The following is a 15,566-nucleotide window of genomic DNA, read 5'->3' as shown; positions in this document are numbered from 1 at the left end:
TTAACTAGGTTTTCATATTTCTTTGAATTAAATTTTTATAAAGTTTTTAAAATATTTCATTTTAAGTTTGATGATTTATGATTATTATTATTAATAATTTGAGATTTTAGACATTCTTAATTTCAATGTAAGATGGTTGTAAAAGACTGTTTAATTAAATGATGAACGAGATCCACTACTTATTATCGAACGTTTACTACTATAATACGAGCAGTTATAGTAATTGTAAATTTTATTATAGTGATTATACATAAAATATACTACAATAGCAGAACAAAGTGATAATGAAACATCAGTTGATTTTATTTAACATCAATTTTAAATATGACTATTGTGGCCATTCTTATATCACCATTATTGACCAGTGGTCATTTAATAATGGCATCATAACAAACAATACATGTTTGTAATAGATGTATCACTGGGATCCAAAAGGAAATTTCTTGAAAAATCGATGTATAATCTAAAAAGTTAAAACAACTTGTGAGCAGTGGCGCTGATCCATTTTTATTTCACCGAAGTAAATCCTACTTGTGTATAACCCACTCACTTACCAAAACATCATAATTAAATTGCAAGTATTGTACACTTATGAACTACGAGTAGTTATTATCCAGTAATAACATAATATTATAGAATATTTTACTATACAATAATAACAATAGTATATCTAGTACTCATTATGTCACCCACCACATAAAAAAGTTTTGGCGTATTTACTCCACTTGCCATACATATTCGGCACCACTGCTTGTAAGCTCTTTTACTCGAAAGCCGTCCATATATCTGAAAAGAACAATAACACATATTGAATGTGTAGCAATAGCTGTGGCCTAAAGATTATAAGTACTCCCAACAGCGTAAGTGAGCAATAATAATTTCTGGTCAAAAACAATAATATAATATGCATGGTACGCACGCACATTATGTTTTTATGACGTTTATAGTGTTCATGAGACTATTAAAAAATCGTATTGAATTATTAAAAATACACGCGTGACGCATCTGTTTTCATGTTTCGGAACCCAACGGATAGCCGATCCGCTTATCCTTGTGTACTCTTCCTACTCCTTCTCTTACCCGCGTGTAAATATGTAGCGAAAAATTAAACCCTTTTAAATGAGCATACAATAATAATATAACATCATAATATTATACATTATATATATGTGTTCGGTGTCCGCCTGCCCGGCGGTGAACCTAACTTAATCCGAAAAAAAAGATAACATATTTTTATTGTCGAACGCGTCTTTTCAGTATTATTATTATTATATTTTTGCTCACAACCATTACGCGGTGGCCCAGGGCAAGGTCTTTTGCTCGTCGGTAACCGGTCTACCTAGAAACCATGCTACACATATTATTTATTACACACAATATTTATATACATATACTAGTATTTGCCCCCGGCGCACACGGTCCATTTACATTAATAAGTCATACCGACCGTGTAATTTGCCGCCTATCTCCCGATCGTCACAGATTTTAATTGAAACGCAACTTTACGCGCATTTCGCTTTGTTTCTTCCCTTCTTCTTTACGTATTCGTTTTGATTTTATTTTCGATTCGAAATCATTATGCTATATATATATATACATACATACATATTCTCTAGCCGCCTGCGTGAGAAAAACGAGAAAAACAAAAATTCGGAAGCGCCGCGTCAGCCACCGCCATTGACCATCAAGGCTGGTCGTTGACTTGCGAAATACCAGAAAACTGGCGGGTATCACGACACAATTACATCGTTCCACGTAATAATATGAAAACAGCATATGCATATTATATTATATATATATATATATCACATTAAATTTTCTCTTCTTTTTACGTCTTTGTCATGTTACACGAGTCCTGCGATGCGGTTTCGTTGCAAAGTTTGGTCGTAAACATAATGTAAGAAAATAATCGAATCGTGTTTCACGTCATTTACGCACTAGTGGATATATATTAGAAGTTAATATAAACTAATGCTTGTACATTGATTAAGTATTCAATAAAGTATATTGAATTAGTACTTTAATGTTATACACATAGTAAGTAAGTAAAAATGAAGGTGCAAAAATGTATAATAGGTACATACATAAGTTGAATGTGAGTAGATTTTTAAATTGGTCAGTAAATTGTGATTCATTTTTGCCCTCTCGATAATGAGAGCCAAGTGCTGCCTATGCACGCTTCGTTATGTGAAATATAAATGGCCATAGTAAACCTATTAAACCATAGAGTAATATTCTATGTATCAAACTGAAGTTAATTTTATTTAAGATTATTATAAGAATGTGTAGCGCTGCGTGCGACATCTATGAATATAATATTCTACTACAAGCTCTCAATTTTTCTTATTTTAAAATATGACAGTTACAAATGTTACATATGTAACTATGCCTTTGTTTTAAGTTGAATAATTGTTTACGGAATAAAAAAACCCATGGTGATCGAAGTGGTAGTTTTTGAGTTTATCCAGGACAACAAAAAAAAGCTCTCTGTTATATGTACATAAGGATTTATTTATAATTATATATATATATACGTATAACGAAAATTCAATTTATTATAAACAATAACAATAGTATATATAGTATACATATGCTGTCAAAATCATATAAACGATAATTTTATTTAATTACGCCTTTCCATAAAACTGTCATTGTGATTCATGACTGCTGAAATCACTATTGTACATATTATTCGACAGGTGACAGGTAAAAATTGGAGGAACACAATTAATTTTCAATACTAAAATATGAAATAATATTTAATACTAAAAGCATTTAATGAAACGTATGTAATTATGGTAATTTTAATTCATGGCTGAATTTAGTTATTATAGTTTTACTATAATTTTTTTTTCTTCCATAGCCCATTTTTTGTACATTTAATTTACATAAAAAGTTTATTGTATATTTTCATTATAAATTTTATCGTAAATAATTTAATTCTGCTGTCCTGTGGTGTGCCCAGCGAGTAGGTCTGGTAGGCCCGGGTCTACCCTGTTTTTAAATAGTCATTATTAATATGTTTTAAATAATTATTATTTACTATTTAATATCATTAAATATTATAAATAAGTTAAACAAGGAATTTTGTTATAATTATAATTATTATATTATACAAGTATGATTATTTTTCCTAATTAAATTTAAAAATGTTATGAAAATTTTACAAAAAAATAATTTTTACCTACATAAATTAAAATAATTTCATCTGGGCCTGTCCTGCATTTTGATCCTGGGCACGCCTATGCTGCTGTCTACACACTATTGTACTATGATAGGTACTAGCTACTGTTTGTAAATATGCCTTGTACTTATAATTATTATTTTCTAATAATTTATATTTTCTTTAATACATTGCAGTTTGATTTTAAACTGAATTTACTAAAAATATTTTGAATAAATACATCATAAGCAGTTTGTGTAATCCGATGCTATAGATTGATTTGTATTTATAAAGTTTGTATAATATAAATTAATGTATTCAATACAGTATAAAAATTATGAAATATGCAGTTACAATAAATATCTAATAATACAGTGAAACCTCGGTATCTCAAAGTCACAAAGGACGAAAAAAAAATCGGCTTATCGAAATTTTGAGTTACCGAAGAAATTTAAAACATAAATAAAATTTGAAATAAAAATGTTTAATTATTGTGGAAAATGTGTATTTATAATATAGAAAGTATTTATATATTGTATATATCTGTATACTTCTTCATTTAGGTAAGTACTTGTATACATTATTTTCATTTTTGTTTGTTTTTGTTTAGTATTAAAAGTATTTTCAATAAAATTGCCTAAACTATTAAGTGCAAAAAAAATGTTGTCAGAAACTGTTTGACTTGTGTGACTGTTGGACGTATCTTCTAAGTTCATGAATATAAGCTCGTGTATCTTTAAGGCCGTTATCAGTCACTAGCTGAACTATAATTAAATATCAACGTTATTACAACGTTGTATGTACAAGCTCTGTCATTTATTTTCAATTTTATATGCTGGGTATTTTATATTTTATCTAATCTGTCATACATTCGAGTTAGTGAATCGTAATAGGCGATAGGTACCGGATAATGATTTCGACTTATAGAAAAATTCGACATATGGCAATTCGATATACAGAAATAACTTAATACGTAAGTCCAATACTGAATGTTCGGGACGGAAAAAAAAATTCGATATATAGAAATGTCGAGGTACCGGAGTTCGAGATAGCGAGGTTCCGCTATTTGTTTTCAATTATTTTCAAGGTAAAAATATACATTTAATTGAATCACAACAAAAATTTGCTATCGGAGTATTCTTGGTTTGTATTATTTTATAACTACGTATCTACATAACCAGGGATGAATTGGTAGAATTTTTCGACCCGGGAAAATTATTTGGACAGGCCCTCTATAGTATAATATCGAATACTATATTGTATTGAATTGTTATTGTATTTCTTTAAATTTTATTCATCATTATCTTCATCATCGATGTGATTTAAAGTATAGGTCTTCGATTTTTTTTTTTTTAATGACTCTCAGTTAATAAAAAAGTGTATTAATTCTGATCTTAATTAAACAGTACTAACTTCAGAATCAAATTTTATTAATTTTGAGATGAGAACATCAAGTGCTTCAGCTAGAAGATCATTTTTAAAGTCATTGAAGTTGCTTGGACATAAGCAAGATAAATCCACATATATTTTTGAATTTGAAAAAAATCGTTTTTTCATACTATTTATTACATCATCGATGACAAAATTATATACTTCAACAACAAATTTTTTATAAGTATCAATTATTGGCTCAACCTATGCTCTATCATCAAATTACTTTTTCTTTTTTCTTGCCCTTAATGTGGTTAATTTTATTTCAATAATAAAGTCAATATCACTATATTTTTCTTGGTTTTTTTTCATCCAATTTGATATTTACTGTGTTGATAAAATTATCAACACATTTTTTTAGGCCAAGTTCATCTCTCTAAGAATTTCAATTATTTTACAGTGTTTTCAACCTTTGAGAGTAGAGTAGTTATTTTAAATATTTTCATATACAGAAATTCAGTCAATAATGTTGAGTACTATAATAATGAGTCCTTAAAATATGTGGCTTTAAATTTTACATATCGAGTAAACTAAGCAGAATCCTCAAGAGCATATAGTGAAATTAAAACTTCAACTTATAAAGCATTCTATGAATTATTCAGTGTTCCAAATATTTTTCAAACAGACTAGTTTTTGGACTATCATATAATTTCATCTATAATTTGTAGCCTTTTATTTTTTATTTTGATTGATAATTATCCAAAAATTCATCGTTTATAAGACTCTTTAAAAAATACCCAAACTATTTATTAAACTTAACATAGTTGCTGCAGATATTGGTGTTTTCTTAATGTTTGATATAATCAAGGTAAAAATGTTGCTCTAACACCATTCGTGCATTTGTCTAGGTGAAGTTATACCCAGGGCCGGATCTTAACTTTTTAACAGCCGGGAAAAATGAAAAATGCGCTGTGGCAACCAGCTTTTACGATTAAAAATAAAATTATATAGTTTTATTTTCATACCCATTATTAAACATTTTTTTATAACTTTTATTTTGTAGTTATGACTTTTGTTTCAAAGTTAATTTTCAATTTAATTATTTAATAAGTGTTGATAAACTTTAAAAATGCGCCCATGAAAATTACACGCTCGGGGATAAATTCTCGCCCTCCCTAAATCCAGCCCTGGTTTTACCTAACAATGTCGAAAACCCAATTTATTGGTCTTGCATACTAACAAGCCATAACATGCTAACTTTTAATCATATTTCGATTCACGGCTACAACGTTGGTATAATATAGGTATACTATACACGTATACATTTCAATGTACAGGTCTTCTTCCAAAGATGCAGAGATGTAAATTGCAGTATATTCGTCTGTCTGGTTGATTACCAGAAGGCTTTCGATTGTGTTAGACATGATATAATGATCAAAATTTTAGAAGAAATAGGATTAGACGAAAAAGATCTAAGAATAATTGCCAACTTATATTAGAATCAAACAGCGGTTCTCAAAATGGAAGGCGAAACAACAGATCCGATTGAAATTTGACGTGGAGTGAGACAGGGTTGTTTTCTGACACTCATCTTGTTTAATCTTTACTCTGAATATATCTTTAGAGAAGCTTTAAATGAGATAGAAGAAGGAATATCTATTAGCGACTTAAGATTAAACAACTTACGTTATGCCGATGACACCATAGTTTTTGCGGATACTATTGAGGGCCCAGTGGCGCGCACAGGATTTTTTTTTGGGGGGGGGAAGGTCAAGGTAAAAATATAACACATTTTACAATTAATAAAATTATATAAATCCTTAATATATTTTGACTTAAATAATAGCATTGATAATAAAATATTCTATTCTATAATCAATGATACTAGGTATTCAATACTAGCTCTTTATATTTCAAACTTGTAAAATTTGTAAATTTTAACCTAGACATCGGAGAAAATTCCGGGGTGGAGGGGGGGTCAACCCCTTATCCCCCTCCTGCGTGCGCCACTGTGAGGGCCTCCAATTACTTATGGATATAATAACAAAGTCTAGCATGAGATACAGACTGGATATAAATACAAAAACTAAATTCATGATTATAAGCAAAAAAGACATTACGGGAGTTCACTTAAGCATAAATCAATCCAGAATAGAAAGAGTACATAAATACCAATATCTTGGCATTGTCATTAACGATCAATGGGACAACACAGAAGAAATAAAGTGTCGAATTGGAAAATCCAGAAATGTATTTAATTCAATAAGTGCGTCATTTAAGAGTCACAACCTATCTCTACAGTTAAAAATACGTCTACTGAGATGCTACGTGTTCTCAACTCTTTTATATGGTGCAGAAACTTGGACTCTAACCAAAGCCACTTCGAATAAATTAGAAGCATTCGAACTTTGGTTATACAGGAGAATTTTGAGAGTATAATGGACTGAAAAAATTACCAATATTGAAGTACTGTGTAGAATGGGAAAGGAAAAAGAATTAATGATAACAGTCAAATGCAAAAAACTCCAGTACTTAGGACATATTATGCGGAACAAGAGTAGATATGAACTTCTCCAATGTATCCTAAAAGGGAAAATAGATAGCAAAAGATCGCCTGGAAGAAGAAGAATATCGTGGCTAGCCAACCTAAGAACATGGTTCGAAAAAAGTTCAGTAGAACTATTCCGGAGCGCAATTAATAAAACTCGTATATCAATAATGATCGCCAACATCCGAAACGGATCGGCACACTAAGAAGAAGAAGATACACATATAATCACAGTAGCATTGATAAGAAATCAGAAATCAAGGACTAAGATATACTACAACTAGTACCAGGTATAGTATATCTTGTTAGTCCGTGTTAGAAATTAAAATAACTATGTCAATTATAATAAAGATGTGATAAACTAGTAAATAATAAATATTAATAAATGTAAAAAAATTAATTCATGACAATTTATGTTAAAATTAAAAACCGTTTGAGCCTATGTCAGCCCTCAAGCATATCGGCCCGCCGGGAAGTTTTCTAGTACTCTGATGGGCCAATCTGGCCCTGTAGGTATATAACTTATAAAAGTTAATATATATATATATATGATTTATGATCGAAAACAGTTTTATTTATCGAATCAATGATTTAAATCTAAAACCTATAATAATATATATGTACACAACGTGACGTTCAATTTTCTACTAAGAATAACGTTGTTGTACACTTATTTTGTTTTGGTCGAACGAATATCGCAGGATCTGAACTAGCTAGGAAGGCAATCGTACATCACTTTAGACGTCTCCTGGTGTAATACTATGTATATAGATGTGTATGTATGCATATAAATTCAAAGAGTTTACGATTTCAATCTTCAAGTCGTTGTTAAATGTTGTTGTTGTGGAGCTATAATAATTTTTATACCAATAGTTATATGAAACCCCATTTATTCATAAAACAATTTTCTCTTCTTTAAAACTTTCCACTTCCTGAAATCGTTTCAATAAAATCCATTCGATTATCATTGCTTCATATAACTTGAACATTTTCTTTGTCAATTTGATATTGATATATGATATTTAATACAATTGGAAAGCTTACCTAGATATTAGATTTAAATATAATTATATATGTGTAGATAGTAATTAATTATATTATTTTCTCAGGAATAATTCAAAAATAAAATTCCTTATAAACTAAACATCAACTGAAATAATATTTTTTAATTATTATTTGGAAAATATTTTTGTTTGTTTGAATTTTCAATTATTAACTTACTCACGGATATTACGGCACCATTTAATAATTGAGTGGTCATATCTCATTAAAAATGTGAAAATTTTAATAAATCATTTTTCTTATTTAATTGGATAATAAAGAAAAATTATCAAAAATAATATTAGTATTGAGTAAAACATTAATCATCCAAAAATGTATTGACAGTTATTTCGCGTGATTGCAAAAAAAATATAATAATAAAAAAAATAGAATAGTTATTTGCTATATTTTTATTGTAGATGCATTTCAAATAAAGTCAATAATAAATAATAATGTTATACAAAATGAACGGAGGGAAAAATCATTTTTCTTCCTTTCTTTCTCTCTTTTCCCTCGCGTGTCTTAATATTAAAGATATTGAGTATATATTATGATTTATGATTCACATGTACAATTTTGTGGTATACTGTAAGCAGGTGGTCGGAGGAAGAGAAATGTGTGAGGAAGAGAGTGAAAGAGGGAGAGTGTTCGTTAATCGAATATTCGGGGAAATTCAGGCAATTAGGTAAAAATTGTGGATAGTGCGTGACGGTGTTATCGGTTCCCAAAAACTGTTATGCTGCGACATGTGTCGAAAATTATATAACGAGGCTGGCCGAGCAAATGTCTCCACCAATAGCACCGGAGGTCTAATAGGCCAAAAGGACACGTGTGCAGCAAAAGGCTCATACAAGAAATGTTCGATAATGGGTAAAAAAATATATCGAATCGGTCTTACTAATTGTTCAGTTTTTCTGGCCTTGAAACAAAATGGTATGAAATTATAGCAACGAGTTTTTGGCCATTCGGACTAAAGTTACGTAGTACACATATACGAGACATATATATAAACACATAGATAGATTTAAAGAGATAGATACTTTAAAAGTTTGATTAATTATTTATTTTTATTTTTATTTGTTACTAGATGTTAAATTGGAATATAATATTACACTTTTTGTAAATGTGTGAATTATTTAAAAATCGTTCAATAATAAATCGAAAAAACAAGATATTTTGTAATATATATAATACTAAAATATGGTATGCTGGTAAGCTAGTGTTTTAACCAAACTTAACTCACTTTAGATAATTATGGTTAGTCCTTATTGGACACACAATTGAAAGTAACCGAATGCAGATGAATATTGCAATCAATATACATTTTAAAATAATCTTAAAACACGCACAATTAAGAACAATATTTAATGTACAATGTAGAATCGATATTATTGCAAGTATTTTACATGTATGGGTCACCTTTGTCCGACTTCCCAAGATATCAATACAAATTTAAATTTAGTTTTAATTATACAGCTAATGTTATTTAGTCTTTGAGCGAAAGCGGTTGGAAAATGTTAATTTTATCGACTAGTGTTAAGATTATCCATTTGTATTGGTGGCTAAATTCTAAAAGTTTGACATATTAAGTTTAGCCATCCTTTGGACATTGGCCATAACATATATATATATATATATATATATCAGTGTACACATGTGTACGTATGTATGTAAATATGTAAAATTAAAATGAATCTATATGGTGAGATTGGTGGCACATTGAAATCAAATAAATATAACTGTTTATAAGTGCACTATCTATTTATATACGTATACATCTTACGCACGTGTGTGTGTGTGTGTGTGTGTGTGTGTGTGTGTGTGTGTGTGTTTGTAATACCGAATACAAAAGATGAAAACCATATTCGTTTGTTTTACATTGTAGTTCGTTCCTACACGTTAGATTTCATTCGAATGAAGTTATTGTACTATACTGGCCTACAGATATATATTTTCGTGTCGATAATAGTAATATTATTATTATTATTAACGGTGGTAGCTCGTTCTCACGCCCTTCGCCTCAAACATGCATACAACACACCTCGTCTAGCCGGCGACAACATCAGATCTTTAGACCTTTGATTTATTATTATTGGTAACAGTTACGTTATTATAATATAGAATAGCATACTCGTATGGGTGTTGTAGTAGTATAATAATAGACAATATTAATGGTACAGAGTATAATATTTATATGCATACAATGTGTACGTATCATGAATATATTATATTGTGTTATTATACGCCTATGCTTTCTACGAGTTTTACCCAGTTTTACCCCAGTACGTTTTTCTCTTTTTCTTCAGCACTTAGAATAATTATTTTATAAGTTCTTATGCACATGATTTTTAATTTTAACATGTTTTATCTATTTCTTTAAACATTCCAATGAATATCGTATTATTTTTGGAAACCGGAGAACTTAATATTGTGTTCTATTATAAATTAGTATAGTTAAAAATAATTCTTATTTACGATTCCCTTGTTAAGTCATATTTATATTATTTTTTTAAATTAAAATTAAATATTTAAAATGTATATTTTAGATGTAATAGAAATTGTTAAATATTTCAAAAACTATAACAGTAAAATGAATTAAAATAAAGAAAAAACTTAACATTTAAATAAATTTGAGATTTTTAAAATTAATTTTCATAAAAATCATATCAGCATAAATCATTTTATGAATATCAACACAATAAACAAATAATAAAAAAGTGTTTTGCTATCAGTTTTTGATAAAACAAAAAAAAATAAGTGAATAATGAAAAAAAGATTTATAATTGTAAAATGTATTTTTAATATTGATTATTTTTAAATTAACTTTTTTTTTTTTTTAAATCGATTTGGAATGAAATGGCTAAAATTAAATTAGAAATCATTAACTAGAATCGATTGTTTGGATTTTAAGACCAAACCTTTATGATATTTTGCTCTCGTTACGAGATGATTAAATATGTTTTATTTTTAATTTATCTATATCTATAATCCCGATTTTTACATACCGAAGTTCTATACACTAGCACTCGTTCGTATTTATTCTTGTAATCATTGGAGTTAATTATTATTATACATATTTCTGTAGTTATTACTTGCTGATCTAAATTTTTATAATTTCTATACATGCTACATGCTGACGCGTATCCACTGTGTACTTATTTACCTATATGATAGGGTTAGAACTAAAAAAAATTGTGATAAATGAATAGCTAAACGTATCACGGTAAATAACTATACGGAAACTTTGACTGCTACTGCATTGAAATGTTACCAGACGTCCGTTTTAGACACTAAATATATATGCATTCGAAACCAAACATTATAACGAACATTATACCACTCAACGTGCACACACCGAAATATTACAATATTCAAACGATTAATTATTAAAAATTACATAAAGAGACATAAAACGAGAAAGTTAATAATTCCGTTTGACCCTATAATAATAAATATCATCGCCGATATTGCAATCGGAAAAATAGGAATGTAAAAAAACAAACGTACACTGGTTTCGATATATAAAAAAAAAAATGGTTTGTATTTATGTATAGTGAAGAAAGGAAGAGACGTGTTTAAGTACAACAGCAAATAATGTGATTGTTATACGATCAGACGTGGTGAACGGGAATGGTGGTACCAGCGGCTTTGAAACCTTCGGCGCCGGCGGAGTAGTGGACAGCTTGTACGGCACCGTGGTCGTCGACGTACGAGTAGCTTCCTTTGGTTTCGCCGTCAGCGTAACGGGTCTCGGATTTGGCGGACGATCCGTCGGTGTAGCCGTACGTGTACTGGCCATGTTCGTCTTGCGAGTGGTACTGGCTCTTGACTGGGGCGACGGCCACGTGGGCGACTGGGGCGGTCGAGTACACATGCGGCACTTCAACAGGCGCGGAAAGGACGACCGGGGCCGGGGCCGGGGCGTAGTGGCTGACGATCGGTGCCGAGTCGTGTCGGACCACGCTGGTGTAGGAGCTGGCCACCGGTACGGGAGCGGCGTGGGCGGTCAAGGCGTACGGGGCGGCCAAGTGATGGAGCACTGGTGCTGGTGGGGCAGCGTATTCGGTGTGCTTAACGGAGACGGTATGGGCCGGTGCTGGTGCGGCGGCGTACGAGTAGACCGGGGCGGGTGCGGCGTACGAGTGGACGGTCAGGTGACGGGCATCGACGATGGCTGGTTCGGCGGCCGCGAGAACCGGAGCCGGTGCCGCGTGGTGGACGACCGGTACGGCGTGAGATGCCGTGTTGGTGTCAACGGGTAGGTTGGTGCCAGCCACGCGGAAACCGTTGGCCGGGTCGGAAACGTAGGACAGCGATTGAACGAGACCGTTGGCGTCCACGTACGAGTATCCACCTCGGGTCACTCCGTCTGCGGTGCGCTGTTCGTGCTTTGCCGATGGACCGCCAGAGTATCCGTAAGCATACTGTCCGTGTTCGTCTTGGGAGTGGTATTGTGTGGTGACCGGTGCATGGTGTAGAGTCGGGTATACAGCGCTTCCACTAACGGCCACAACGGCTGCTGCTGCGAATAACTGCGCGCAAACGAAAAGAAATCGATTTATTAAGATATTCAAATATACTTTTTATCAGTATTATAAATTCTTATCATTGTTTATGGATCGGTAACCTTGAATTAATCCCTAGTGAGAGTCTCGTTATACACCCCTTCGCTGTTCCCAGGCTATTTCGGGAGCACATTTTTCCCTATTCCTTTGACTACGTTTCGATTTAAGATTTTCCCTCGTATATATTTCCGTACAGCAGTCTGGCTTTGATAATTTTTCAGACAGCCATAGATGCATATAAAAAACAGATGATATTCGTCTGTCGAGATGGTTGTATTTTTGTTAGTTTCAACAATCAGCGGTACGCTATGCGATTTTTCGGCAAAACGAATATTTTCATGTTCGCCTCTCGCCCGAGTGAATTATTACAAGAACGCAGTACATGGATCGGGAGAGTGTTCGGTGAGCCGAAAGAGGTTTGATAAAAATAAAAATAAAGGAAAAAACTAATGTACCGATTAGTTATTATCGTTTTGAATGTTTACAAGTTTTTACGTTACGAATTCCGCATATCGTGTAGCACAGCGTTTTGGCTGCAGGAACGCGACAATAAATTAAAGCATATCGTATCGAACTGATAAGCTCTGTCGTTGTCGGTAAAGGGGGAGGGTGGACGTGAACTGTCAACGAGTTATTTTTGTACTTTTGATAGACGATTCTGTGGGTGGTATGTAGGGACGTCCGTTAAAGTTTTGATTGTTCATCGTTTTCAACAACTTCCATGTGTGATCACCCCATTGTAATAAACTGTATATTATTATTATTATTGTACGATATATTGCGAAACGTTTATGATAACAACATCGAGCTTTTTCCCGAGACGATACACCACGGACCCGTCATTTTTGGAACGCATTGCAGTCACCCTGCGTACACGTGGAAACGTGCAAAAACCCGAAATGATTATTGTATTGGATACTTCAAGCAGACGAAGATTGTGTCGCATATATATTGTACAATGGTCGCATGTAAGCGTACGTATACGAGTGGTAGCTGTATAGTAATGATATATTCTAATTTATGTAAGTACACACGCGTGTTTGCACGGCGTCAGTGCAATACTCTTGAACTTTGATGATAAACTGCACACGTTCTTGACACCGCGTTGATAAAATTCCGCGTGTCGCTGTCCCGTTTAAATTATAAGCAAACATTATTCATGGACGCCATATAATTTCAAAGAATAATAACCGTATACTTTCAGCATTGGCCTAAGCGATTTCTAAGCCGATTTTTGACTGCTAAAATATTCCTATCACGCCCCCTTTCTTAGACTACCATAACACGTATACGTATACGTAGACGTAATCGAAAAACCCTATTCGGTCGTCATCCCAGACTAACATGCGTGTTGCGAGAAATCGAAAAAGATTAACGGTTGTGTTATAGAAAGTCGAAAACGGTTAAAAGCTCGAAAGGGTTGTGCATACAAGACGAACTATATTAGGTACCAACTAAATAGTGTGCAGGAGGAGTAATAGCGAACGTACGTAATGTAAAAACTAAAATGTGGGTACTCACCAATAGGCTGGAGTTCATATTTCTGGATTTAGTTGGTTGCTGTTGACTTCGAAGTCTTCTAGTTTATGAAACCAATAAGACTGAATACAAAACGGCACTAAATCGTTTTATCACAGTAGCAATGGACTAGTACTGATTGCCAATCGACAATGCTATGATGATGGTTCGGACAACGCGTGGATATTTATACGGGTTTTTGAAAACGAAAAAAAAACAAAACGTTTTGACCTTAGCACGGGCTCCGTGATCGTACGGCGGTGGGATTATAGGCGTTTGCCATCGGCGTGGTCGCGGAAGTCGCCCCGGAGGACAAATCGTCGACCGACAGCGGCCCTGCCCTTTTGCCCGCGACTTGGACTCGCCCAAACCCACTCTCGAAGTCCGCAGTCCTTTCACCCTGTTGGCCGCGTACCGGACCTGCACGTCATGACGTGCAACCGGGGTTATGCGCTACTGCCACTGCACGCAGTCGATTCGCGTTTTCCACTCGAAATCCTTTTATAGTTTATTTCAGCCCGAGCACCGGATGACGAATAACAATGTTGTAATGCGATCGATTATTGACTGTACATACAGAATACATCTTCGACTCCGTAAGAATTTTTCTACGCGAAGTTTTCATTCGCGTGAGTAGGATCCATTTCGTAACCATTCGTTTCATCTGTATGCGAAATCGTTCCTTTTCGTTCAACAAGTCGTTGTCGCAAAAGCTACAGAACACATGACGCACAAATGTCATGTAGGTTGGCCGTCCAAGCTCACCGAAATTGTCTAAAACTGGGCGAGTTTTGCTCATCCGATTGGACAGAGAAATAAAATCAATCACTTTCCTCCAAATTTATTTATGTATATATATTTGCGTGTTAGTTATAGAATGTAGGGTTTAATACGAATCTTATTGTTTTGTGAATATGTAATATTGGTTTTCCAGCACAAAGTTTATTTTATAAGATATGAAAAATGTACATTTTATTTTGCATTTATTGATTTTTTAGAGCATTTTTCGATAATTTTTTCGTGTTCAAAAGCATTTTTTTTCATATTTTATTAAAATAGATAAGATGTAAACAAAATTGAGTGTAAATTATTCTTAATTATTAAATTTATTGCAATTATAACTGTTGTAGGTTTTTACGCTTACGCGTATTGAAAAAAAATTCTTACTTCTATTTTTATTTTGATTTTAACGATTGTACTAGAGTAATGCGGCTTTCTCAATTGTAAATTAATTTTTTGGAAAAAAATTTTTGGACAGTTATAATTTAATAATTTAAATTATATATATAAAAGTTGATTTCCATGTTAAAATAATTTAAAGTGTATTATTAAATAGTTTTTTTTTCTAGAAAATTTTTTT

General features: G+C 32.5%; 1 protein-coding gene across 1 annotated transcript; it reads right to left on the bottom strand.

Annotated features, from left to right (window-relative positions):
- Positions 1-11,635: 11,635 nt before the first annotated feature.
- Positions 11,636-14,377, bottom strand: LOC112680306 (cuticle protein 16.5-like). The gene is made up of 2 exons (XM_025550358.1): positions 14,210-14,377; positions 11,636-12,655 (listed from the first exon to the last, which is right to left on the bottom strand). The coding sequence occupies exons 1-2, from the start codon at positions 14,225-14,227 to the stop codon at positions 11,735-11,737; spliced, it is 939 nt and encodes a 312-aa protein (XP_025406143.1). The 5' UTR covers positions 14,228-14,377; the 3' UTR covers positions 11,636-11,734.
- Between the last annotated feature and the right edge of the window lie 1,189 nt (positions 14,378-15,566).

The sequence above is a fragment of the Sipha flava genome, unplaced genomic scaffold, assembly GCF_003268045.1.
Source record: "Sipha flava isolate LNK unplaced genomic scaffold, YSA_version1 176_pilon_pilon, whole genome shotgun sequence".
NCBI lineage: Eukaryota > Metazoa > Arthropoda > Insecta > Hemiptera > Aphididae > Sipha > Sipha flava.
The sequence above is the reverse complement of the archived record's forward strand: the minus strand, read 5'-3'. Positions and strand labels throughout refer to the sequence as shown.